The following is a 26907-nucleotide window of genomic DNA, read 5'->3' on the forward strand; positions in this document are numbered from 1 at the left end:
TCACTATTCTCTAGATGAGAAGTTAACCCAGCTTTTGAAGAAGATACTATAAATCCTAGGTTATTTAGCACAAGTCTTTCTTGTATTAAACTTTCCAGGTCAAAAAGGTTTACTAGCTGCAAAATATTGCATTGGTCTCACATTTTTCCATACCATCCTTTCCTCCTCTTATTTCTGTTCATGCCTCTTCATTCAATCATATATCAATGAACTAGAAGGTATGTCCAAAACCAAATAGATTCAGTCTTTCTCCAAAGATGCAAATTAACCATAACTAACCACAATATAAGTCGCTTTCTCCTTCTAATGTCTTAGCAACCTAGAACTATGAAACAATGGAACAGAAAGAGACTATTAAGATCACCTAATTCAGTCAAAGTCTGGCTTTGAATAGTCTCAAAACAATGGTACACACTTGTTACATCCATTTTTTGTTTTATTCACTCCATCTTGCAGTTGATTTCTGCTATCTGCAAGCAATTATTGCTCTTCAGAAGGTGACAAAATAGCTATCTTTTTACTTAGTGACACTGACTTTTCTCACTCTCCAACATCTTGACTTCTGTCTGTCATTACTGGAATCATAGAAGTGGAAGGACTACTGAAGGCATTATGAATATTCCTGCCAGATTCATCTTGCTCATGCATTGCCATAATTGCTTTCCCCTTAAAATATTTCAATGATTCCCCACAGCTCACTAATTAAAGTTCAGACTCCCCATTCTGTCATTTAATGATCTTCACAATATGGTGTCATCTACCACTGCAGACACACATCCTGTGTCTTCATTCAAATTAAATAGGAATGTTTTTCATTTTCAAAATGTAGTCTACACTTCATAGTCTCCCCACCTTTGCTCAATTCTTCTTACCTCTCTCCTCACCAGAATCCTATCCTTCCAAGGCCCAACTCAAAAGTCACCTTTTCAAATGAAGGCTTTCCCTGATCATTAAAAATCAGAATTTACAATTTCTAAAATGTGGAGCATTTTATTTGCTCCCTTCTTACTATTTCCTTGTGTCATATATATTTTTGTATACCTTCCTTGCAAGACTATAAGCTCATTGGAGGTGAATTCTTTGTCTTGGTGCCTTTCAAAGTATCTAGAAAATTAGTCAATAAATATTTGTGTATGAATGAATAGATGAATGAAACCAAAGGTGAAAGAAATTATGATTTCAACAATCACTTCAGTCATGGTTCTTGGATTCAGTTCTTAAGACTTCGATGGATTGATTCAGGTTCAAGTTTAGTACTAGCTTGGGGAGATTCTACAGATTAAAACCAATATTTTCAGTCATGATATGATGGTAAATGTTTACCAACCAGTGATCCTTTCCCCCAAATTAAATTCATGACACATTTCTAAGTTTAATCTTAATGATTTAAATTTTCTTCATGATTTTCTTAATTCTAAACAACAAAACAGTAGCTTGACCCCTGTTTTGCTGCCTTTATCTATTGTTTTCTGAAGTTTCAATGCTCACATTGAAAATTTAGTGATTTCAAGCTAGGGTTATGACTAGGCTGTGGCATTTCCTTGGCTAAAAGACCCCTGAGGGAAAAAAAATCCTACCTCAGTGACTTTCTATTTTCTTCTTTAGGGTGATAGAACTGGCTGTTGAATTCTCACTAGTTTTTCATGAAGAGATAATTCTTGATAGGGAATCTAAGTGCCCTGGTGACCTTCAAGATGAGACTGTGACAACAGACACATGTAGCAAGGCTAAGATGTACCTTTACTGCTGGTTTCTTAATAATGAGATTTTATTCTCATCTCATTAACCCTCTAGCTGGGTGAAAGTTTTATGAGGAACACTTAGTCACTAACCTGAAGTTTTAGCAAAGACAAATATAATTTAATTAAAAACATATACCACAGTAGTCCCCTGTCTTGCAAAAAAGGCAGTAGTTTTTAAGACTCATTTTATTAGGGCCATGTCCCCAAACTACACCTACATACACAACAAGTACAAGATTGTTTTAACCTTTTGTTTAGATTTCAGTAATAGTCCTGGATAATATCTTGGCCAAGAGAGGAGAGAATTGGAGTGGACATATTTTAATCATCTTCATTATCTTCCTAGACCTGAGGTTGGAGAGGGGGATATCCAAGGTTCTTGATTTTTGCTTTTTCTGGGAGTCAGAGACATAACCAACCTTAGCTGTGTAAGATTATCATATTGATTTCTGTTGCTATACCTCTCTGTCCCCCTAATGTCTCAGAAATACTATGATATAGAGATAGATAGAGATAGATAGATAGATATGTATAAATGTGCTCATATGATATAAAGGTAGATATATATACATAAACATATATATGTATGTATAAACACAGAGAAACATATTTTTAAAAGAATTTAAGAAGCTTCTTGGAACTGTTCGGTTATTTACTGAGAGGTGCTTTGAAAATTGAGTTATTCTCTAAGTGTCACCATAGTACATAGAGTACCAGGCCTGAAATGAGACACTTTTTAGCTGTGTGATCCTGGGCAAATCACTTAATTCTGTTTGTCTCAATTTTCTCATTTGCCTCAATTCCTCAAAGTGATCCGGAAAAGAAAATGGTACACACACACACATACACACACACATACACACACACACACACACACATATAGAACCCTCCTCAGAATGAATATATACAAAGGCATATTAAGGTGCTCTTCTTCTGTTATTCTTTTGCAGCCCTTTCTTATCCGTTTACCCCTTCAATCATCACTTTTATAACTAATAATCATTTGTAGGCTTTAGATTTCCATTTGATATTTAACCATGCACAGAGGGATCTACCATTTAAGTATGTTGAAAGGTCCTTAATTGTAAATAATCTTTCCCCACTCATTTGATCCTTACCCCTACCTTAAGGGTGCTGCTCTTCATATCCCCATTTTACAGACCAGTGATGCTTCTACTTTTAACCCAAGCTGTCCTTTAGAAGAGAAAGCTCTAACAAATGAGGAAAGACCTTCTCTGTGAGCACTTGTTAAATGAATCTGGCAACTGGTAATGTTATTCTCATTTTGTAGGTAAAGAAATTAAGAATCAAAAGAATAATTTGGCTTATTTTTAATTTTGTTTTTTTTTAATTATTTGGGTTTTTTTTTGCTTGTTTATTTGTTTTTATTACCTAGGCAAGAGATGGCCAATCACCAGCATCTTGTAACGTGAAGCCTGTCTTTAGATCAGACATCAGACATTTCTTGTAAACCCTCAGTGGATGGAGGTACTGTTCTTATACACATACATACACACGTACACACACACATGCTCACCCCAAGACCCTGAAGCAAAGAGACAGGATAGGGTCTCTCAGAGAAGTATTTATGCCCCTTTCTTTTTTCTTCCAACAGACCATGATCTACCAAACCAAGACAATTACAAGCATTTGGAAAAGGCCTAGAGTTTGCTGCAAGTATTTCCTAATTCAAAACTGCAGTCCTTCTGCTCTGCCACATTGTGTGTAGACATGCATTCTAGTGTATTAAAAAGAACTTGAGACTGTGAGAAGGGAAGAGAGGAAGGAAGAAGGAAGGAAGGAAGGAAGGAAGGAAGGAAGGAAGGAAGGAAGGAAGGAAGGAAGGAAGAAGGAAGGAAGGAAGGAAGGAAGGAAGGAAGGAGGGAAGGAGGGAGGGAAGGAGGGAAGGAGGGAAGGAAGGAGGGAAGGAGGGAAGGAAGGAGGGAAGGAGGGAAGGAGGGAAGGAAGGAGGGAAGGAGGGAAGGAAGGAGGAAGGATGGAAGGAAGGAAGGAAGGAAGGAAGGAAGGAAGGAGGGAAGGAAGGAAGGAGGGAAGGAAGGAAGGAGGAAGGAAGAAGGAGGGAAGGAAGGAAGGAGGGAAGGAGGAGGGAAGGAAGGAAGGAAGGAAGAAGGAAGGAAGGAAGGAAGGAAGGAGGGAAGGAGGGAAGGAAGGAGGGAAGGATGGAAGGAAGGAAGGAAGGAAAGAGGGAAGGAGGGAAGGAAGGGGGGAAGGATGGAAGGAAGGAGGGAAGGAAGGAGGGAAGGAAGGAAGGAGGGAAGGAAGGAGGGAAGGAGGGAGGGAAGGAGGGAAGGAAGGAGGGAAGGAAGGAGGGAAGGATGGAGGGAAGGAAGGAGGGAAGGAAGGAAGAAGGAAGGAAGGAAGGAAGAAGGAAGGAAGGAAGGAAGAAGGAAGGAAGGAAGGAGGGAAGGAGGGAAGGAAGGAGGGAAGGATGGAGGGAAGGAAGGAGGGAAGGAGGGAGGGAAAGAAGGAGGGAAGGAAGGAGGGAGGGAAGGAAGGAGGGAAGGAAGGAGGGAGGAAGGAAGGAAGGAAGGAGGGAAGGAAGGAGGGAAGGAAGGAAGGAAGGAGGGAAGGAAGGAGGGAAGGAAGGAGGGAAGGAAGGAAGGAAGGAGGGAAGGAAGGAGGGAAGGAAGGAGGGAAGGAAGGAAGGAAGGAAGGAAGGAAGGAAGGAGGGAAGGAAGGAGGGAAGGAAGGAAGGAGGGAGGGAGGGAAGGAGGGAAAGAAGGAGGGAAGGAAGGAAGGAAGGAGGAAGGAAGGAAGGATGGAAGGAAGGATGGAAGGAAGGAAGGAAGAAGGAAGGAGGGAAGGAGGAAGGATGGAAGGAAGGATGGAGGAAGGAAGGAAGGAAGGAAGGAAGAAAAGGAGGGAAGGAGGGAAGGATGGAAGGAAGGAAGGAGGGAAGGATGTAGGGAAGGAAGGAGGGAAGGAGGGAGGAAGGAAGGAAGGAAGGAGGGAAGGATGGAGGAAGGATGGAAGGAAGGAAGGAGGGAGGAAGGAAGGAAGGAAGGAAGGAAGGAGGGAAGGAGGGAAGGATGGAGGGAAGGAAGGGGGGAAGGATGGAAGGAAGGAAGGAAGGAAGGAGGGAAGGAGGAAGGAAGAAGGAAGGAGAGAGGAAGGAAGGAAGGAAGGAGGGAAGGAGGAAGGAAGGAAGAAGGAAGGAGGGAAGGAGGAAGGAAGGAAGGAAGGAAGGAAGGAAGGAAGGAAGGAGGAAGGAAGGAAGGAGGGAAGGAAGGAAGGAAGGAAGAAGGAAGGAAGGAAGGAAGGAGAGAAGGAAGGAGGGAAGGAAGAAGGAAGGAAGGAGGGAAGGAGGAAGGAAGGAGAGAGGGAAGGATGGAAGGAAGGAGAGAAGGAAGGAGGAAGGAGGGAAGGAAGGAGGGAAGGAAGGAGGGAAGGAAGAAGGAAGGAAGGGGGGAAGGAAGGAGGGAGGGAAGGAGGAGGAAGGAAGGAGGAAGGAAGGAGGGAGGAAGAGGGAAGGAAGGAGGGAAGGAAGGAGGGAAGGAGGGAAGGAAGGAAGGAAGGAAGGAGGGAAGGAAGGAGGGAAGGAGGGAAGGAAGGAGGGAAAAAAGGAAGGAAGGAGGGAAGGAGGGAAGGAAGGAGGGAAGGAAGGAGGGAAGGAAGGAGGGAAGGAGGGAAGGAAGGAGGGAAGGAGAGAAGGAAGGAGGAAGGAAGGAAGGAAGAAGGAAGAAGGAAGGAAGGAGGGAAGGAAGAAGGAAGGAAGAAGGAGGGAGGAAGGAGGGAAGAAGGAAGGAAGGAGGGAAGGAAGAAGGAAGGAAAAAAGGAAGGAAGGAAGGAGGGAAAGAAGGAGGAAGGAAGGAAGGAAGGAAGGAAGGAGGAAGGAAGGAAGGAAGGAAGGAAGGAAGGAAGGAGAGAAGGAAGGAGGGAAGGAGGGAAGGAAGGAAGGAAGGAAGGAAAGAATGAAGGAAAGAAGGAAGGAAGGAAGCAAAGAAGGACGAAGGAAGGAAAGAAGGAAGGAAGAAAGGAAAGAAGGGGAGGGGAAGGAAGGGAAGAGGAGGAAAGGGAGAAAAAGGAGGGAAGGAAGAAGGAAGAAAAGGAGAGAGGAAAGAAAGAAGGGGGAAAGGGGAAGAGAGGGAGGGAAGGAATGATTCTCTCAACCTTGGACAGTTTGGTGTATGCCTTTGAAATGTTTTCATACAAGTACTTGAATGAAAGTTAGACTAAAAAAAAAGTATATGACCTGTACTTTGAATATAATTTTAATATTATGTAATGCATAATAATTGATCAAAACAGAAATAATAATATGACTCTCCCTCTCTCTCATTTGTGATTTATTAGTCCTGAGAAATAGTTTGGATTTCTTGAAATAGATTAGGAAAGTACTAAAGACTTATAGTTGTCTAAGCCCAGGGCTGATGATACTTCCAGACCTTTGGGGGCTTAGAGTTTTCATAGGACTGTGCTTCCAGAAACTAGGAAGATTCTTCTAGGTTTTGCTCATTCTCCCTTTTTTGGATTAATCAATCTTGTGGCTAACCAGCCACCCCACCTCCTACCCTTATCCCCTTGGAGCTTCTCTTTTTTCCTGGGGCAGCATTTCTCTCCTTTTGGCCCCATTGCTTTGAGGCTTTTCCATGGATTTGGTATCCATCCATCAGGACCCATGAGAGGTTATATAATCCATGTCCGTATTCCTTGTATGAATGTTTGGCATGAATAGATTTTTAAGATTTTGTATTAAAATCATATTCTCCATTATTGGCACATTTGTTTTGGAGCTAAGTTTTCCTCAAAGTGGTCAATGTGGGTTTTTTTCTTTTATTTTTAAAGCTCTGTACTTGATAAATATAATTTATGTTCTCAAGGAGAAAACTCTATCAGTGTGATTAATCATCACGTTGTCTCTTGTATGATCTCTCACCTCTTCTTTGTTGCTAAACTTCTTTAAACAATTGCCTTCACCTCTTTGAGCGCTTACTCATGACTAAAATTCTTGGTTCCCTTTTCTCCTCATATTCTCTTCCTTGAAATCTTTTGTACTCTTATGATTTCAACTACTGTTGAGGCTAGTGAATCCTCTTCAGATTTTACCTTTACTCTCCATTATTATCTTCATCCACAAAAGTTCAAGCACTTTTGAGAGATAAGGTATTATTATTATTATCCTTATTATACAGATGAGAAAATTGTGACTTGTCTGTGGTCCCCTAGCTAGTCAGTGTTTGAACCTAGATTTGAATACAGGTCTTGTTTCCTCATCTGTAAAATGAACTGGAGAAGAAAATGACAAAACACTCTGATGTCTTTGCCAAGAAAATTCCAAATGGGGTCACAAAAAACTAGATGTGATTGAAAAAATACTTAACAACAACATCCTGATTCCAAATCCAGTGTTCTCTCTAGTGAGTCACCAGGTTGTATCTCCCACTGTCTACAGGAATATCTCTTATCAGGATACTGACCTCTCAAAGTCAGCATGTCCAGAATGAAACTCTCAGTCTTTCCTCTCACTCCTTCCCCTTCCCCTAATTTTAATGTTCCTGTGTGTGATGGCATTTATTCACCCATTTATGTAATCTTGGGGCTATTTTGGATTCTTTCCTCTCCTTCATTTCTCATATCCTGCTCCATCTTGAAAATACCTCTTGAAAGCATCTTCTCTTCTTTGTTCTTAATACAACCTTTCTGCTACAATTTTTTTAACCTATTAACTTATGTGATTGTTTTCTTTATGTCTTTCACAGCTCTACTATCACTCCCTTCCAATCCATCATTCAAACCATTGCTAGAAGGATAGTCCTTATAAATAAATCTGTCTCTTGTGCTAAAAATCCACACTGGGTCCATATTGTCTGGTGGAGTAAATTCAAACTCTCCTACTTGCCATTCAAGGTCCTTTACAATATGGAACTATTTTCTCACTATAGTCTTATCTCATATTTTAATTTTTCTTCATATTTAAGATGTTAGTAAATAGTGTTTCAGTCACATTTATTTGTTACTCCATTTGCATTTATTTACTTGTTTTGGTTGTTCATTTGTTTTTTGGCAAAAATACTGGAGTTATTTGACATTTTCTTCTGTTCATTTTACAGAAAAAGAGACAAAGGCAGAATTGAGCGAATTGCCCAAAGTCACACAACTAATAAGTGTTTGAACTCTGGAAGATAAGTCCTCCTGACTCCACTATATCACCTAGCTGTCTCCACCCTGCCATAAACTCTATAATTTGTTGCAATTAAACAATTCTCTTTCCTTCCCCCACCTCAAACCTAAACCTCTATTACTTCTAAATTTCTCTCTTTGCTCAAGACATTTCTTTGAAGCTAGTATGCTCCCTTTCCTTTCTTAATCTACTAAAGACCTTTCTATCCATTAAGATCCAAATCAAATGCTGAAACATTCCTTATTATCCCACTAGTTGGTAAAAACCTTCCTTCTCAGATCTCACATAGCTCTTTGTTATTCTGATGCACTTAAAATATATTATTGTTCATTGTTGTTATTATTATCTTTGTTGGCATTATGCCCCCCTATTAGATGCAACATTCTTTGAGGGCAGTGATCCAGAATAAGCTAAGTTTTGTATCCCTTCAGCACCCAGCACTGCAGAGGACCTATCTGTGATGTTTTTTGCACTCTGTCTTCCTCTTGTTGGACTATGAGAATAGGACCTGTTTTGTCATTTTTTTTCTTTTGGTATTTAGCACAATGCCTAGTATACAGTAGGTATCTAATAAATTGTTATAAATTGCATTATTGTCAAAACTCTGCTAAAGTTCTTCTTAAGAGGTAGCATGGTGTGATAAAGTATGCACAAGACTTAGGATCAGGAGGTTTATATTCAAATCCCAGGTGAGACATTGTGTAGGAATGGGACTGTGAGCAAGTCAATTAACCTGCCTCTGACTTAGTTTCATTTACAAAATTGAAAGGGTTGTAAAAGAATCTAGGGTTCCTTCCTAGTTCTCAATCTTCAATCCCATATTCTATAACTCTTGAATTTGGGGGGGACAAGTCTATCAGAGACTCCTAGAAGATGCTGAGAGCTACATCAGCATTAATCACAAAACCTTACATAGAAGGAACACTATGATCTGTTGAATGAATTTCCAGGAATAATGCCAGACCATTCATTGAATTGTGGAGAAGATAAGCAAAACTGGAGGAGTCAAGAGCCTGCTACAGAGAAACAGGCACCCGAGATATCTTACCTTTTGTATGTTGATTTTTTTTAATGAACATATTATAATCTTACAAAATAACTGGCTTTAAGCAGTTTTATGATACAGTAGATCAGTTTCTTTCACTGTGTCCCCAATTGCACCATTCCAAAAGGATTTGAACTGATGCATTCATTAGCAATATTAGAGGCAGGAAAGGGGGAGAAAAGACCAACCAAGCTAAATCCCTACCCTGAGGTGGAGTTCAAGAATCTACTTGAGAATGATGCCCTTGTTCTTTTGTAACATGTGTAGTCTTCTCCCTCTCTCTCTTCTCTCTCTCTCTCTCTCTCTCTCCTATCATTTTGATCAAAGGTACCATCATGAAAGATCTGTCAGTTCTGGACAACTGTTCTAACAGGAAAATCACAACACACCCTCAATTAATGAATTCTCAGGGACAATAGAGACCAAGGGATATGGTTTTGGAACCAGGAAAATAGGAGTAAAAGCCAGAGTCCCTCCTGGAATAGACCATTAGATTCTTCACCTGCAAATGTCGAGTGAGCAAGGTTTGTGTAGGTCTCAGTATCTTCTGAGAAATCCATGATCGAAGCATTCTAGTTCTTGACCTGTCTCTAGTCACAGTACAGATGGCACTTGCATATTTGAACCATTTGATTGTAGATTCCTTAAGGACAGAGATGGGCTTCCCCTCTTATTTTTGTATCCTCGGTGCTAGCCATAGTGTGTACCATAAGGTAATCCCTTAATAAATGTTTAATGATTGATAGGTTCCTGGGATCCCATTCACAAGACTTGGAGGAAATTGCCATCTCTGAAAGTCTAGAGTTGTTAAGATTCTGTTAATGCTAGATCATGTTCAGTTGGAACCAGGGGAAGATGGTATATGACTGCATTGTTTTTCTGACAATAAGAAAACTGGTGCTCCTCTTCTCCTGCCATAGCAGGGAACATAGGACATGAGTAACATAAAGTAAAATACATAAAAATGAAGAAATTCAAAAGACAAACCTTGCTTACTTTACAAAGAAGCTAGACAGAGACAAAGACCAATATTAACAACAGACTTCCCATTCATGTTTAGGATAACAGCTGGGGTTGAGCAGCCTTGATGGCTCTCCTAACTCTGACTTTATACCTCAAACTTCAAACATGCAGAAAATCCCAAAAGCTTACTTATCCAAGGAACTGGGGAATCCTCCCCATTTTCATGTCCAAATAAAAACCATTTTTTTTCTACCAGGATCATTTGTAAAATGAAGAATAATTTGTTATTTCTATTGCATTTCAAGAAAAGCTCACTAGCATCCTTAGAGTCCTAGTCTGGTTCAGAGACAGAAATATATTTGCTTGTTTTTCTGTGGCCTCGGGTATATAAAAGGATGCTTTATCAAATTTAGGTTGTGGTTTGTTTTTGGGATTTTTTTTACTTGTTTCCCTCCAGTTTCCCCTTCCTTCATTTCCATCCTGCTACAACTTCCAGAACTAAGAATCTTAATCTGAGGTCTGTTAATTTTTTTTAAGAAAACCATTCTGATAATTGTATTTCAAAATAATAGGCTGCTAGATGGTGCAATGAATAGGAATACTCATTTTCCTGAGTTCAAATCTGGTCTCAGATACTTAGTAGCTGTGTAATTTGAGGTCACTTAACCCTATTTTTGTCTCAGGTTCCTCATCAGTAAAAATGAGCAGAAAAAGGAAATGTCAAATCACTCCAGTATATGTAATAAGAAAACTGCAAATGGGTTCATGACCACAAAATTGTAATCCTATATACTTTATTTTATGCATTAAAAATGTTGTAAAGAGGATTTAAAGCCTTTGTCAAAGGGGTCTATGATACAAAGATCCTTTGCTCTCTGAGATAATATATGCTTCCCCTCTATGCTTTTCTATTTTAGAATATATGTTCTTGAGTGTTTCAAAGATGTTAACTTTGAAAATAAGGATTAATGTGACAATTGGTGAATATTTAATATTATTTCTTCGATAAAACAGTGACTTTGAGGGTACATGAGCCAAAGTGTACATGTTTCCAGAGCATATGGGAAAATAAGAAGCAATTTCTTTCAGGAGATCTATAGAGTCCCAGAGTTCATCTGTCCTTCTTTCTCTTCTCTTTTTTGTTCTTATTTGGAGGCTTTCAAAGGAAAATGGATGTAATACAATATGAACCTATAGTCAATGAGTATTTTTGCTTCTCATGGCCCTAAAGAGAATTAAAACATATTACTCAGATACCAATACAAAACATATATCCTTGGGAGGTTGGGAAGTAGGAAGGTATGGCCGCAACTTAAGTATTTAAATCTGCTCCATTGACAGGCAGATTACTATTCTGACTTCTTTTAAAACTGAACTATTGGGCCTAAATAGCTAAGTGTAAAGACTGTGGGTCTCATATTGCTGAAGTTCACCTATCTCCCCACACAGTGTCACCCTAACTCCATGTGTTTCTCCAGTTAGCCAAGTTTCTATCTATGGATCACAGATTTTTCATGCAACGTTTGATTTGAATTTCCTTTGGACTTTCTGGACCATCTCTAATTGCCAAAAGTAACCCCCTGGGTATGTTTCCAGACTTGGTTTAAGGACTGAGTCACCTTGACTCATTTCTCCCTCTCACCATCCTTAATTGGGGCCTCCTTTAACCCTAAAGCTGATAGATCTTCTCTAAATTATTTTCAGGTTTTCTTCATCTTTATCTTTGTCTGAATTTCCACTCTTTTTATCCATTGTCATTTCCAATATATAAGAAATCTTGTTTGACAAGGACATTAAGGATGATAAGAAAAAAAGGTGAATTCTTGGGATTACACTAATGAATAAACACTTAGAAGGTTTTCAGGAAATATTTGCTGCTAAGTGACTGAGATTCATATTTGGGTTATATGCATTGGGCAATTTCTGTCCCATCCTGTCAGCCTTGGGAATGAAAAAACTCTGGGTGGTGTCCAAGTCAACCTAATGCTCTTAGAATCAAAAAATAGTTGAATCTTCCAACAAAGGACTATGCCTTTAGCATTTCATCCTTAAAAGACACTGAAATTCGGAACTTAAGGAAAAAGCATTAATATTGAGAGATCAAGGCCTCAGGTAAGGGGAGCAATGGATACCGAGCTGAAAAAAAAATAAGACTGGGCAATAATATGGGAGGATATATATATATCATAAAATTTCTTTTCTATTTTTTTCAAACTGAACTTCATAAACCAGGCAGAATATTTACATGTTCTGGAAGCCTTGATCACTTAGTTTGTCTAACTGGCCTTCTTGCAAACCTATAATGGAGGTTTCTTAAACACAGAATAATTACATTTGGAAAATATTAGTATAAGGTTTTGACATTGAAAGTAACCCTTACCTGCCCTGGAAAGAAGAAACAAATATGATTTTATCCTAGCCTGTGATACTTTTCTTCTGATGAAATAATAAATTGAAATGGAAAGCTATCTTTTCTAGCATTTCTCAGCTATCCATAAGCTTTGATTTTTGTCTCTTCTCTGACCTCATTCTTAGATTCCAATATCTATTTCTTATCAGGTTTTTTTAAACTTCATATTTAAGATGATATTATTGCAAATCCTTCTAGTTCACATGTGTATTTGGAGTAGTATCTAAATCACGGAGGCACTAACCAAAGTTCTTATAAGCCTGAACATCCTAGTTTTCCTAGATACCTCAAGAGGGACCATAGGGATAGAGATTGAACTTTTGGTTTCATTGGTGTAGGGAACTACCCATTCGGCATGTCAGTACCCTTTCTGAGATTTCAAAGCCTTAAAGAGTTGCCGAGAGTGGCGAGAAAATAAGTGATTTGGCTGGTTCACACAGTCACTATTTGTCAGAGGGAGGATTTCAATGCAGATCTTTCCTGGCTCCAAGGACAGTTCTGTATTCACTATACCATGGTGCCCTAGATGGTGCAATGTTAGGAACGTCAACCATCCTGGCAAAACCTACCCTAGTTGACTAGACTGGAAGCAAGGGGGAATTATGTAGGTCTCTTGATCTCATTCCCACCAAGTTGTTTTTACCCAGTGTTTATGTAACTCAGCCCTGCTCCCAGGGCCTCAATCCTACCCACCAAAAGATAACTAGATCACAGTTATCACACAGTCTCTTACTCCATGTCTAGACCCTATAACCAAGCAAGGAGGATTAAAGGGCTATATCTGTACTTACTCCTAGACTCCTAGCGTTTGTTTCAGGACATATACTTTACAGCAGCATGAGTGTGACAAAGGATATTTGTTTTACCTTAATACACAGCAAAAAATATATCATATATTTCATATATTTATGTAATTTATGTAGTTTTGCTTAAATACTTGTAGAGAGTTCATGACTAAATTCATTACTGCTGAAGGAGTCTGTGCAGCAGAAGAAAGGAAGCAGGATAGATTAGAGAAGAGAGAGCCGGGTAGGTGGGTAGACCATTTGGGATAAGAAGGTAAAAAGAGCCTCTGGCAGCTTCTCCTAGATGACTTTGAATCTGAGTTTTCAAGCTGGATGTGAGTGGGTTGGAGAGCAAGGAAGGAGAAGAAAAGGAGAGTTTCGGAGATGGCAATGAGAGTGGAGCATAATACAGGGGGGGTCTTGGGCCATCAAGAGTAGTTGTCCTGCCACTTGAATGAGGTTCTCCCCTTTTACAATGTATGATAATGATGGTTATCAATAATTCAAATGTCTTTTGCCATGCTTGAATTCAATGCTTGAAGTATTCTTTCATAGAATGTGTTCTCCCTCTTCTTGTTTTTATGAGCTCTTCCAGAAACTCCTCTTTCCACCAGTCTTGGTTTACAGAAAATTCTTTTCTTCAGACTTCCCTTCCTTTCTCACCCACCCCACCCCCCCTTAGCCAGAGGATCTCCCCAAGAAGAGGTAATCACCTCTAGCTTTCAGCCTCCTATGCTAGCAGTGGGGGCTTTTGCCCCATTTATTGATTCTCTTCTGCTTTGGGATCCCGGCAGGTGCATTCATCTTGCTCACAGTCAGCAGCAAATGGGATTACCTATAGGAGACAGACAGAAAACTGTGTCACTTGGAAGTTTTTTTTTTTAATTCCCTACTGTTTATTTCAAGATCACTTTTACCCACAATTCACCCAGACTTATCTTTATTGCATTGTTACTGCTTTTTTCTTATACCTAGATGAAATAACTAAAACAGTCAGTTTCTATGTCTTACATTTTCTTCCCAGATAACTCAAATTGTGATTAAAAAAAAAACTGAGAAAAAAAAAAACAACAAGAAAAATAAAGAAAAAAATAATTCAATCTGTATTCAGACTCCATCATCCCTTTTTTTCCTGGAAATGGGTAGCATTATAAGTGTTTGAGAATTGTCTTGTATCATGATATTTCTGAGAATGGATAAGTTATATACAGCTAACCATTATACAAAATTGTTGTAATTATAATCTGGTTCTGCTTATTTCACTTTGCATCCATCCATGTAAGTCTTTCCAGGTTCTTCTGAGAGCATCCTGCTTGTCATTTCTACTTGGAAATTTTTAACACTTCACATCCATTATCTCACTTGATTGTCTCATGCACTACAATACTAGAGATAAGTATTTTTTTCTTCCTTGATGTTAACCTTGACTTTACTGGTATAAGGAATTTATGGTAATAAAAAACATTTCCCTGATATAGGTCTAAAAAGTCCTCTATCTTATAATTTCCTAACTGGGATTCTTAACCTTAGATTCTTGATTTCATGGAGAGATTTCATGCAGCTTGTGAACCTCGATAGGGAAAAATAGTACAAATTGCTTTCACTGACTTCTAATTGAAATTTAGCACTTTCCTTCAAGCATTCACTTATAAGTGAAAAAAACAAACAAACAAACATTACTCCAAGAATGTTTTACTAGGTTGCCAAAAGGGTCCATGACACAAAATGGATAAGAATTCTTGTTTGAGAGAGTCACGGGGCAAAGGTAATTTGCCAAGTGACTAATCAAGCATCACACAGACAGAATATATCAAAAGCAACTTGAACCCAGATCTTTTACTGATAGAACCAGCTCTCAATCCACTATATCATGATAAAATAGGCAGGATACTCATTTTGCAGAGTATCTTGGGCCATCAAGAGTAGTTGTCCTGTCACTTGAATGAGGTTCTCCCCTTTTACAATGTATGATAACTATGGTTATCAATAATTCAAATGTCTTTTGCCATGCTTGACACTTAGAAGTATTCTTTCATAGAATGTGTTCTCCCCTCTTCTTGTATAATTATACAGATGAAGTAATTTGGCCAATGGCTCCTACGTTAGTGACAAAGTTTATGCTAAAATACATATTTCCTGATTTCTAATCTGGGACATCCGACATTTACCATCAGATGATTTAAGATGTTTGAATGCTGAGCTTGTAGTTGGGAAAATTTGAATTCAAATCTTACCACAAGCACTTAGAAATTGTGTGATCCTATTAAAAGTATGGCACTCTTAATTTAGACTCAATTTCCTCATCTAAAAAGTGGAGTACTTTTCATACCCATCTCACCAAGTTAATGAATCAAAATGAGATAATAAGTATAAAACACTTTGCAGTCCTTAAAGTGTTGTACAAATATTAATTATCAGTATTAGCAATATAGCAGTAGTAGCAGTGGTGGTAATAATAGTAGTAGTAGTAGTAGCAGTAACAGCAGCAGCAGCAGCAGTAATGGTTGTAATAGTCATAGTAGCAGTAGCTTTAGTAATACTAATAGTACTAATAGTAGTAGTAGTAGTAGTAATCATAGTAGAAGTAGTAGTTAGTAGTAGTGGTAGTAATAGTAATAGTCATAGTTGTAGTAATAGTAGTAGTCATAGTAGTAGCAGTAGTAGTAGTAGTAATTAGTAGTAGTAGTAGTAGTAGTAGTAGTAATAGTAGTAGTAGTACTGGAGGAGTCAAAGCATGGCTATAGTCTTAGGAGTCTTAAAAGTTTTATAGGAAAATTCTGCTACTTTTAGTTCCTTTCCTGATAAATATATTTGCCCTGTCTGCTCTAAAGATTTACTGAAAAGCTCAGCACTCTGGCAAAAACCCAGCTCTCCTCCACTCTCTTGGAAATGACTAAATTCTTTCTTCATAGGATTCCCCCTTTCAGAGGTGGCCCAAAACGTACCTATAACTCCACTAGCCCTCCCTTTCCCCAACAATTGTGCTTTCAGATTACCCTTTTTTGCCAACTTGTCTATAATTATTTACTGAAGTCATGGTTTATGGGGTGCATAAGTACTCTGGGAAGTATGCAAACTACACAGAGATCTTGTCTTGTATTTGGGCAAAAAAATCCAAGATAGTCAAATTCATAACCAAGAGAAATCTATTCACAGTATGAATACAATGATTATCCAAGGGCCCTGAGTAGAAGGATTGATTCAGAGATTTTGCTGGGTAGTGTTGATTGGGTACTGCTCCCACCTGAAAATTCATGTGCCTGGGTCAAACATGGACTAAATGGTATCCCAGGAGGAGTAAGGTTTCTTTCAAAAGCTGGCTTATATGAAGTAATATTCATAGGCAGTTAAATGAGGTAGTAATAAAGCCATGACCAGTAGGATGATGAGGTGAGAAGAGACGAATAGCCAGTAGCTCTGACTCTGTTACCTCCTTGGTGACCAGAAATCACTCAGGAACGTAGCATAGGGCAGAGGAATGATAATCAAGTAGACTCCTTGATCAAGGTCTTCTTCAGCCTCAATGTAGAGACCAAGATGGCTGAGTTTCAACCTTGTGCTTCAGGCAGTAGTAACAGCAGTAGGTGGTAGAAAATTGACCCTTCTAAGACTTTGCTAGTTTGGGAGCTAGATGGCTCCTGGATATTTGAGATGGAAAGGAATGTGGAAATTGCATGCACTGATATTGTAGGTCCATGTGCAAAGAATGAAGGAAGATTTCCCTAACCAGTTGCAAATGAGCAAATTTTCTAACTCTTCCTCCCAGTCCTTTTCCTATTCGGTCCTACTATATGAGCTCTGTCTTCCCTTCCAGCTGGCAGAATCTCCTCCACAATATCCTGTCAAAAAGGCTGTTCATTTGATGTGATCACCTTCCTCATTACTCTTTAAACCCCAATGTTCTCAGCTTATCCAGATCGGTGATTCTCAATTTGTGACCCAGAGAGATTTCTAGTGTGGTCTGTAGAATTGTCTCTTGAACAAATAATATGCTTATGTCACTTTATTAAAAAAAAAAAGAAGAAGAAGAAGAAGAAAAAACAGATATCTACCACCTCATGGCTCTTTGTTTGTTGAAACAGCCATGAGTTGGTATCTGTTTTTTTTTTCTCATTTATTCTATGGAAGTTTGGGGGAGGTTATAGATATTAAGTTAGAATGGTTATGGTGGATGGTTGTTTTTTATTTGCTTTTGTTTCTGGGACTAAATAAGACTGAAGAAGAACACAGAACTATACTAAAAATCCAAAACTTGAATCCTGTATCTCTTAAGATTCTCCCTTTTCCCCAGGATATTCTCCTGAATATCCAAAGAAATTCAATTCAAGGAGACATAGAACATCAGAGGAGGAAGGAATTTCAGAGGACATCTAACATTCCCATCCATACCTGAAAGAGAGTTTCCATGATAATATACTTTACAAAAAGAAGTGAATCCCTTTAACTCTAAAAGTTGCCCATCATATTTGTCATATAAAGCTGGTTTTATGAAGTTTTGTGCATCAAGCTGGAATCTCTGTAACTCCTGTCCATTCACTGATCCTATTTCTGTTCTCTGAAGTCCAGTAAAATAGGATTCAATGCCTCATCTAGACAGTGACCCTTTAAATAGCTGAAGACAAGTATCATGGTTTTTTCCCCTGCCTCCTTCTCCAGAGTGAACATCCTCAGTTCCTATATGATCTTCATATATCATAGTTAAGGGAAGCCTATAATTGTTCTCTTTGGGACACTTCCCAGCTTATCGATGCTCTCTAAAGTGTATAAACCAAAATAGAACACACAACTCTAGATTCTGATCAGAGCAGAGAAACAGTAGGATTAACACTTCTCTGTTTCCAAAGCCTCTTAATACTAAGATCACACTAAAAGTGTGTGTGTATGTGTGTGTGTGTGTGTGTGTGTGTGTGTGTGTGTGTATTTGTGTGACAAAGGAGAAATATTTGAGAAAAATAAGTAGGCTGTTTCTGGAAATCAAGTCCTGCCAAAAACCCAGACTGGTTTGGCTGATGAACCGATTCAAGTTCAGATCAGTGGTTTGCAAGATCTGCTCTTAACCCCAGGGGCCCCCTTGCCCAAACTCTGTTCACCTACCTTCTTGGAAGAAAGGGTTGAAGAACAGCAGTCTCCACCATCATACTGACAGTAGGCTCGATTGTTGATTGTATCGCACCACCCATCGGCTTGGAAAGGCTGGTGGGGAAAATGAGAAGTCAGTCTATATATGATCTCATTCATCACTGTTCTTCTAGGTCAGGGGTCCTCAAACTATGGCCGTGGGCCAGATGCAGCAGCTGAGGATGGTTAACCCCCTCACCCAGGACTATGAAGTTTCTTTATTTAAAGGCCCACAAAACAAAGTTTTTGTTTTTACTATAGTCCAGCCCTCCAACAGTCTGAGGGACAGTGAACTGGCCCCCTATTTAAAAAGTCTGAGGACCCCTGCTCTAGGTCAAGCCTAGGATTATACAGAGGAAAAGCAGAGAATCCATGGAATGAGTGAAGTTGATAACTTTTTTGTGTTTCTACTTCATTTAAACCTAATTTACCTACAAATCAAGATGATGTCACCAGTACTCTTTGAGAACAAAGGATGGACAAGAACAACAACGGGAGAAGGAAAAAAATTCTGACCAAACCTTATATAGAAGTGAGGTGTTTGTATCTGATAATGGTGATGAACTCTTTTAATGACTCCAGGACCAATAACAACTTAGGGTTGCTCATGAGGACCAGACATCTCTTTAGACTCCTGAAGGGGTCCTTTTGTGCTGTTCCTTGTGTATTTTTGTAAGTGGTTATAAACTGCTTTATCCATGCCCTAAGATGACATGGGGGAATGGATATGAATTATCACCTGATTGTCCCAACTAACAGCAAAGTCTCAAGACAAGAATGGCTCCACTGATTGGGAGGGAAGAAGGAACCTGTAGGGACTATCCTAAAGCTCTAACCTTAACCTGTAGCTCCCATCTCTACTACTTGTAGGTAGGTCACTGGTCATTTCTCCTGCTTCCAATCCAGCAGGAATAATGGCATCCACCCCTTCTCCTGGATCATATGAGAACTTAGAAACAGAGTTTCCAGAGCTATGCAAATACAAGATGATGACTGCCCCAGAGCAGCTTGTCACTGCATTTGGTGACCCCCGTCCTGGGGCAGAAATGTTCACACATGTGTAGCAGTCCTGTGCACACAGTGGTGAAACCACAGGGTAACAGGGGAGCAAGCCAAACAGTTTCCATTTGCTCCTGTTACTGCTGCAAGTTAGCAGGAACCAAAATGGGAATCAGGCCCAGGCCAAACCAGAGTTAATGGAGTGTTTCACCCCAAAAGAGAACATACGATAAGAACAGCAACAAGTGGTTAAACAATAACTCAGTGGCCCAAAGCCATGGATCTGAAGAGGAAAAGCCCTGGCAGGAAATACAGTCCCACAGCATCTTGGAGGACTTACCAGCCAGCCCACCTACTCAATAACATTGGCTCTTCTCCATTCTGAGCTGATACATTGCTGCAAAGCTTCTAAAAACCTCTCAAGTTAATTGCTTAGGGCAGGATTCTTAACCATTTTGGGGTTTTTGACCCCATTGGCAGTCTGGTGATGTTTTTAAGTGTATAAAATAAATAAATAGAATAATAAAAGAAACTAAATCTATTGAGATATAGATATAAAAATGTTTTTAAGAATAAAAATTTTAAAGAATAAGTTCATGAAAATCCAGTGAAGAATCCATATATAACATATATAGCATACAGATGGTTCCCTAGTTATAACTAACTCTTATTCTGAGCTTTCATGAGCAAATCCCTTGTTTATGGCTCAGTTTCAGTTTCCTGAGATAATATCATCCATTTCAAAAGCTAATAGATGCCACTAGTAAAAGATAACATATGAAATGTATCATATTATTTTATATTAGATATATATTATTTTATACATGTATATATTTATTTAGTGACCCTGTTTCTATTTGAATTTGACATCAATTTGGCCACTATTCTGTAGTTTAAATGGTCATCATTATTTAAGCAAATCACATGCTATGGGGTCCCTAAGTAGCTGAAACCCTAAGCAGACTGTACACCAGGGTGCTGACCACTGAAATATTGCTACTTTTGGGATAAATATGATGGCCATTTAACACCTGTTCAACAATGTCAACTGAGAATAGGAGAGAAGACCAAGTTTTCTTTTCATCATAAAGGTGAATGCAGGAATAACACAAACTGCTAAGGGTGTGAGTATTTTGGATATTTGGGGCATAGTATTTTGTCTCTACGGAACCTAGTCTGATGGCAAAATCAAGATTTCTATTATACATCTACCCAAACAAAGATTTATTAGACCCAAGGCAGTCTCAGATGCCTATGGAAATACCTGTACATGCCACAATAGACCAGAAAGATGATAAAGGGAAGAAAGGTTCAGCACTAAGCTTTCTTCTTTCAACCTTATAGCTTCTCATTTTTCCCCAACTCTATCTGACTCATTGAAAAACTAAATCCATCTCTTAGTTCTTTTCCATGTAAAGGTCTATTTTAAAAAATACAACAATACAAACATTCTTTCCCTCCATATGTAGATATGGCTTCCAAAGTGAGGGCTTTAGCTTTTCTTATATCTGCAAGAAGGAACTTGACAATGGGGACTGATAAACATTACAATGGGTAATGGGAAGCTGTGTAATCTACTTCTCAGGAAGCCTTTAAGAGAAGGATGACTTCTCATCTGGAAATCATTAAGCATGGTCCGCCTGGAAGAAAGGAGCATGGCTAGGTGACCTCCTAGGTCCTTTCCAACTCCATAATCCTATATGACTAAAATGATTTACAGAGGACTTTTGTGCCTCTGTGAGGTCTTCTAGGAAGGGATAGGGAGGGAAGAAGAAAGAGAAATGGGGAAATCATTGGAAAGACCAGGATTTAATTTTACTCTATACCTATTAGAATTAATTGCTCCTCCCCCAACCTTCCAAAACCAACCACTCCACCCTAAACAAACAGAGTTGCCTATGGCAACATGTGCTGGGGAAACTTGACTGCTTGCATCCAAAGTTACAATGGAAAAAAAAATAGGAGGGGGAAAATGACTAATTGATCCAAAATCTTGAAAGTCTCTGAAGCCTGGATGAAGTCTAGGGGGTTTTGTCTCAACAACTGAATTGTATCAGGCTTGGGATAGGGGATATAATATGTGTGGGAATTGCCCTAAATGAATTTAGGCATTTCCTTCCCCCCCCCAAAAAAAAAGCTTTCTCACTCTGATAGGGCAGAGTTTCTGCCCTCCCCCCTTGAAAACATATTTATTTCACTATCTAGTCTTTTATATCTAGAGTAAGTAACACCTCATTTATCTGGTATTCATGAAAATTCATGATCTGGATAACTGAAGCTTGTTTCTTCAAGGCTAAAACTTTACTTTTAATCATTTTGGTAGATGTCTATTTTTTAAAATGCACGTATTCTTGTGCTCTAAATTAGAATTTAGGGAATATAATTTCACTTTTTTGATGATATAAAATCCTAATTTAGAGCATCAATGTCATTATAGTCTTAGAGAGATTTAGGAAAATAATATTGAATTTGGAATAAGAAAACCAAAATCCAAATCCTGATTCTGCCACCTCTTTACCATCTCTGCAGTGATTCTAACAAATCTCTTGATTTCTCTGGTTCTGGTACTGTAAAACAGTCTTTTCCAGTTCTAAAGCTGTGATTCTATGATCTTAAAACAGGGAAGGATGGGGGCTCAGACCTAGCTAATGAGCCCAGTACTGATGAGTATGTACAAAAGAGTTGATTGGTACAGCAGCACACCAAAGTGGTCTTTGGAATATATATTTTCTATACCTGGTGGTGAAAAGAAACCCATTTGATTTTTTATAGAGCTGAGGCTGTAGTACCTTCAAAAGCCAAAGGAGATCTTTTGGTCTGGCTCTTTACTGATTGACTGGTATTGAATAAGAAGAACAAGATGCTACCATGGTAGGGGCTACCATGAAGCTGAGAACACATGGTCTGTTATTTCCTTCTGTTATTGCTATGTCTATTTCTATTTTTTTTTCTTTCCTTGTTTTTAAGAGAAGGAGCATTGCTTCACAAATAGCAAAGCCCATCTTGTGATCCTCAGAAGGTTAGAATGACAAGTCCTCAGAAGTCCAGGATCAGGAGTGGATGATGGGATTTGCCTATAGCCAGGTGGTAAGAAGTTAAGTGTATGATGAACTACTTGATGCAGCCAGGGGTGATTGAGATGGGACTTAAACAGCAGCTGTGCCATCTTTAGTGAGACAAATGTTATTTAGAAAGTGCTTGAAAATCCCCAAGCGTTGAGGTGATTTAAGGGAGAGTATTTCCTTCAGTGTTAGGGGAAATGTTTATGCTTCCCTTCTTGATATATTATCACAGTAAATTCCAATTGAAGTTAATCAATTAAAAGTAATTGGTCTCAATTACCAATAATTAGTGCATAAAAGTAGGGGAGGAAAACATGCTGGAATGGGTGTCCCAAATAATAACTAGAGAAGAATCACTTCAGCTCACCTAAAACCTGAAGAGGAAATGTAGCCAGTTTATCACTGTGAACTCATGTGCACTTTATTTTTTTAGGTTGGGGAAGGGACAGAGAAGTATAAGGCCAGAATCTCCCTGCACTAATGAAGCTTCAGGATTTGCTTTTTGCCCTCATGCTGAATGGCCCCAAACTTCTTTGCCTTTACAATTGCTGTTTGTTTGTTTTTTGAATCATTGTGTTTTGTTTTGTTTTGTTTTTTTCCCCTCACTGACAGACTATCAGCTATGATTTTTTGCTGCTGTCAGTATGACTGTGTGTAGCAGTCTCCCCACCCTTCCAATTTATTGCTTCTATTAGGCTGTGGGTGGGAAATGAGATAAAAGCATTTCTCAGAAATATGTCTAAAAAAGGAGTAGATAGAGGCCGGAGTGAGGACCTGGGAGGAGCTCTCCTATGAGGAAAGTACATGAGCCATGGTGTATGACATCTGTTTTGGCTGCACAAAGGACTGTTTTTCTCCCCCTCTCCTTGACCTTCTGTTTCTGAGCTGTGTTCCCAACAGTTAAGGTTTCTGAATAAGTGACCTTCTGATAAGTGAGTGATTCTTATGCTAATCATACAGGTACATAGTAAAATGGGGCAAAATATAGCATAACATTGGTCTATATTCCTAGGATCCAGAGGCTGGGATAGTCACCTTCTCTGAGTATGGGGTCCCATGACAAAAGTGCCTTTTCAAGGGGGCATGCTGAAAGCATGGCAAACAAGTTACTGATGTGCCTGGACACTGGGCGGTGTGAGCTTGCAACGTGGTGTTGGGCACCCCACCATCTGTGCGCACCCCAGAAGAGAGAGTTTATAGTGATAGAAATCATGTGTCTGAAAGAAAAGAAAAGCACAGATGCTTTCTCTGGGTACATAAAAGGGAAGAAAAAATTTTTTTTACTATGGGTAGAGAAATGAGTAACTATGGCCTGGCCTATCATAAAAATAAAGCTCTCTGAGGGGGACTAAAATAGGATGATTGAACAAATGAATTATTGAAAATGTCCAATTTCTTATCAACTTCAAATGGATTTCCTTCTAAGTTTAAGGACAAAGGATATGAGTTCTATGATACTTTTTCTTTTCCCGAGAAAGATAAGGCTGAAGCAGAAAGTGAGACAGAGACAGAGACAGAGACAGAGACAGAGACAGAGACAGAGACAGAGACTGAGACTGAGACTGAGACTGACAAGTTAAGATGTCTTTGAGATATCTGGCTCAAAATATCCAATAAGTAGTTGCTGATATGAGACTGACACTAGGGAGAGAGAAGGTTGACTCTCTAAATGTGGGAATAATCTTCATAGAGATGACAATCAAACAAAAGCTGATGAGACCATCAAGCAATATAATATAAATTGAAAAGAGAAGACCCAGGACAGAGCCTTGGGGTGGATTTGTATAGGATGTAACATGAATGGAGATCCTGTACTAGATATTGAAAAGGAGCAGTCAGATAAGAAAAAGGGAAAGAAGAGAGAGAAGAGAGAGCTTTAGAGAGACAGAGAAAGAACACTCCAAATCGTAATCTGAAAACTCCTAGAATTTTCAATGGATATGTGTAGATGGGTCTCATCCTCCCCTTCCCATACAAGACACACTCATTCTTTCCCCTTTCTTCTATCTTCCTTGATTATGTTTCGAGGGGTAGTCAGAGGTGCATAGTAGGGAACTTCTATAACCAAGATGACTAATTCTCTTAAGATAAAGGACATGATGGGACTCTGCTTCTCTTATTTCAAAGTGTTGGAGGCCTGGAGAAGGTGTTAATCTAATCAAAAAGTTGATTCATGACTAATGCCTGATTACTGTTTTGTTCTGCCTTCCCTAAGTCACCTCCCAACAAAACCTCACAGTCAGTCCGTCCTTTGGATGACTAATCACAGTCACATCTGTTTCTTTGTATTGTTTAGGCTGCATCTGTCTGGCCAAATAGAAGCTTTTTTTTTTTTTTCCAAAGCAGCTGTGGTACAGGCACCCAGTGAAGTTTTTAACAGCTGGGGAGGAGGTGGGGGGGGAGTGTGTAAAAATATAAATACATATATCTACATATATTCACATGTATACACATGCATCCATTCTGCTTCCCTGCTCAGTGATCTTTGACCCACTTGTTATTTTCCTAACCCCATGTGTTGGAAGAATTCACTTGCTTTTATCAGTCCGTTGCTTGAGCCCTCTTGTGACCCTCTTTGGAATGCAAAATCCAGACTCTCTTAGGATCATAGAACTTCAACTGGAAAGGAAATTTGGAATTATCTAGTCCAATCTCTCCACTCAGTTGCCCTGCACTCCTTGGTGACTGAGTTCTTGCTTCCTTTCAAACTATCCTGAAATTATGAGATGGGGGCCTTGAGAGACCAATCCAGCCCCCTCATTTACGAATAAGGAAACTAAGCCCCCCCCCCCCAAAGTTGAGGTAAACTTGCTCAGATTCACCCAGGAGGATTCACAGCAAAGGTAGTATTTGAACTCAGGTCTTTAGATTCCTGATCTATTGTCTTGTACTTCATAACACACTGCTGCTATTAACTGACTCATTTACCACACTTAATTTAGATAGCAGGAATCATATTCCTCAGGTGTGCATGTAAGGAAGCTTTCAGCTCTGGTCCTGGAATACTGAAATCAATCAAATGATGAAAAAGGAGCAAGACTCAAATGTAAAGGGGTACAAAGCCATTCCCTCCCTCATGGTTTTTTTTTTTTCTTTTTTTAGTACCTCAGGAATGGACTAAAGACCAAATCTGAAAAAACCAGCGAAGGTCAAACAGCTTAGTATTTGGTTTGACACTTTGATTGCCCCTTGAGGTTTAAACATGGAGAAGAAGATAACGTTGGAGCTGGGTCATTGAGGCCCCAGCCACAGCTGTGCGTGTGTGAAAGCAGAGAACAGCTGTTTTTAGGCAGAGGGAGCCTGAAGCCAGGTGGCTGAGTTGGTCCTGTATCTCATTTCCATCATCAGAAGGAAAATGAGAAAGAGAATCAGCCTACTACTCTATTTTTGGACCTTGGAGCTTAGAGGAATGTGTATACATGGGGATAGCCTGCCCTGGCTTGGTTGACTTTTCCATATGAGATGTTGTGGGTTTGGGGAAAATCCTCCTAGAGATGATATGACTTTAAGTGACCACACATATCCTTTGTTGAACTGGCACTTCTGCTACCAGTGGCTAAGGGACATCCGCTACAAAGCTGGAGGTAGGAGCTGAAATGTTCCACTATGAGTGAGAAAACTACAACCTTATACCTCTGAACCTCTCTCTTTGATCCTTAACCCACCATTCAGTATTGATAAAAGTATTTTTTGAGCCTCTACTGATGAATTGAACTACATTGTTCAACAGTGTATTCAGTGCTCTGAGTATTTTAGAGTTTAGTCAAGGTATTTATTCCGCAAGACTTAAATCCAGATCCTGTCCTTCACAACTCCATTATTGGCCAGAAATGTATGTGGTCTCTGAAACTGAAATATAAAAACTAGATGTTATTATTAGATCTTTCAACAATCCCAAATTGCTCCCAGACACAAAGGTCTATCTCCTTGATGCTAATATTATCCTGAAGTGGCTGTCAATATAGAAAGCACTTCCAACCTTGGAGAAAGCAAAATCACTAGTAATTCAAAGGACTGTGGACAACTTTATAAACTGGTGGGGAGGGGACACATGCTAAATTGCTGTATTACCAATGATGACTTACACATATGAATTTGGATGAAGCTTGAAGTGTGTGAAGGAAGGAAGGAAAGAAGGAAGGGAGGAAGGGAGGAAAGAAGGAAGGAAGGAAAGGAGGGAGAGAGGGAATAAGAGAGAGGGAGGAAGGGAGGGAAGGAAGGAAGAAGGGAAAGAAGGAAAGAGGAAGGGAAGGAGGGAAAGAAGGAGGGAGGAAGGAAAAAAAAGAAAAAGAAAGAACCAGAGGTTCAGGGATCCAGGGCTGATAGGAACCTGAGAAGCCATCTTATCCAACCCCCTCATTTTTCAGATCAGGAAACAAAGAGACGGGAAGCTTTTTCTCAGTAAAAAGCCTTGTAAGTAGGATTTTAATGCAGGTCTTCTAAGGAGAAGAGAAAAAAGACAACTCGGGAAAGAATTAGGTTTCCTAAAACTGAAAGTCAGCAACACTGAGGTTACCCAAGACTTTCTCAACCCACTTGGATCTTTTTATATTGAAAAGATATAATGCTTTCTCTTGCTTTCCTTCAAGGAAATTTAAGTTTATCTAGGAAGAAATGGAATAAATGGAAGAGAATAAAAGA

The 26907-nt window shown here is 39.2% G+C and overlaps 1 protein-coding gene across 1 annotated transcript in view; it reads right to left on the bottom strand.

Moving 5' to 3' along the window:
• Positions 1-10669: 10669 nt before the first annotated feature.
• Positions 10670-26907, bottom strand: part of PAPPA2 (pappalysin 2) — a 385692-nt gene continuing 369454 nt past the window's right edge. The window contains exons 21-22 of the mRNA XM_051998898.1: positions 18182-18280; positions 10670-13922 (exon numbers count right to left, since the gene is read on the bottom strand). Coding sequence (XP_051854858.1) covers positions 13848-13922; positions 18182-18280 — 174 coding nt within the window. The 3' untranslated portion in view covers positions 10670-13847. The remainder of the gene's footprint in view (positions 13923-18181; positions 18281-26907) is intronic.

This window comes from Antechinus flavipes, chromosome 4, assembly GCF_016432865.1.
Source record: "Antechinus flavipes isolate AdamAnt ecotype Samford, QLD, Australia chromosome 4, AdamAnt_v2, whole genome shotgun sequence".
NCBI classification, from domain to species: Eukaryota; Metazoa; Chordata; class Mammalia; order Dasyuromorphia; family Dasyuridae; genus Antechinus; species Antechinus flavipes.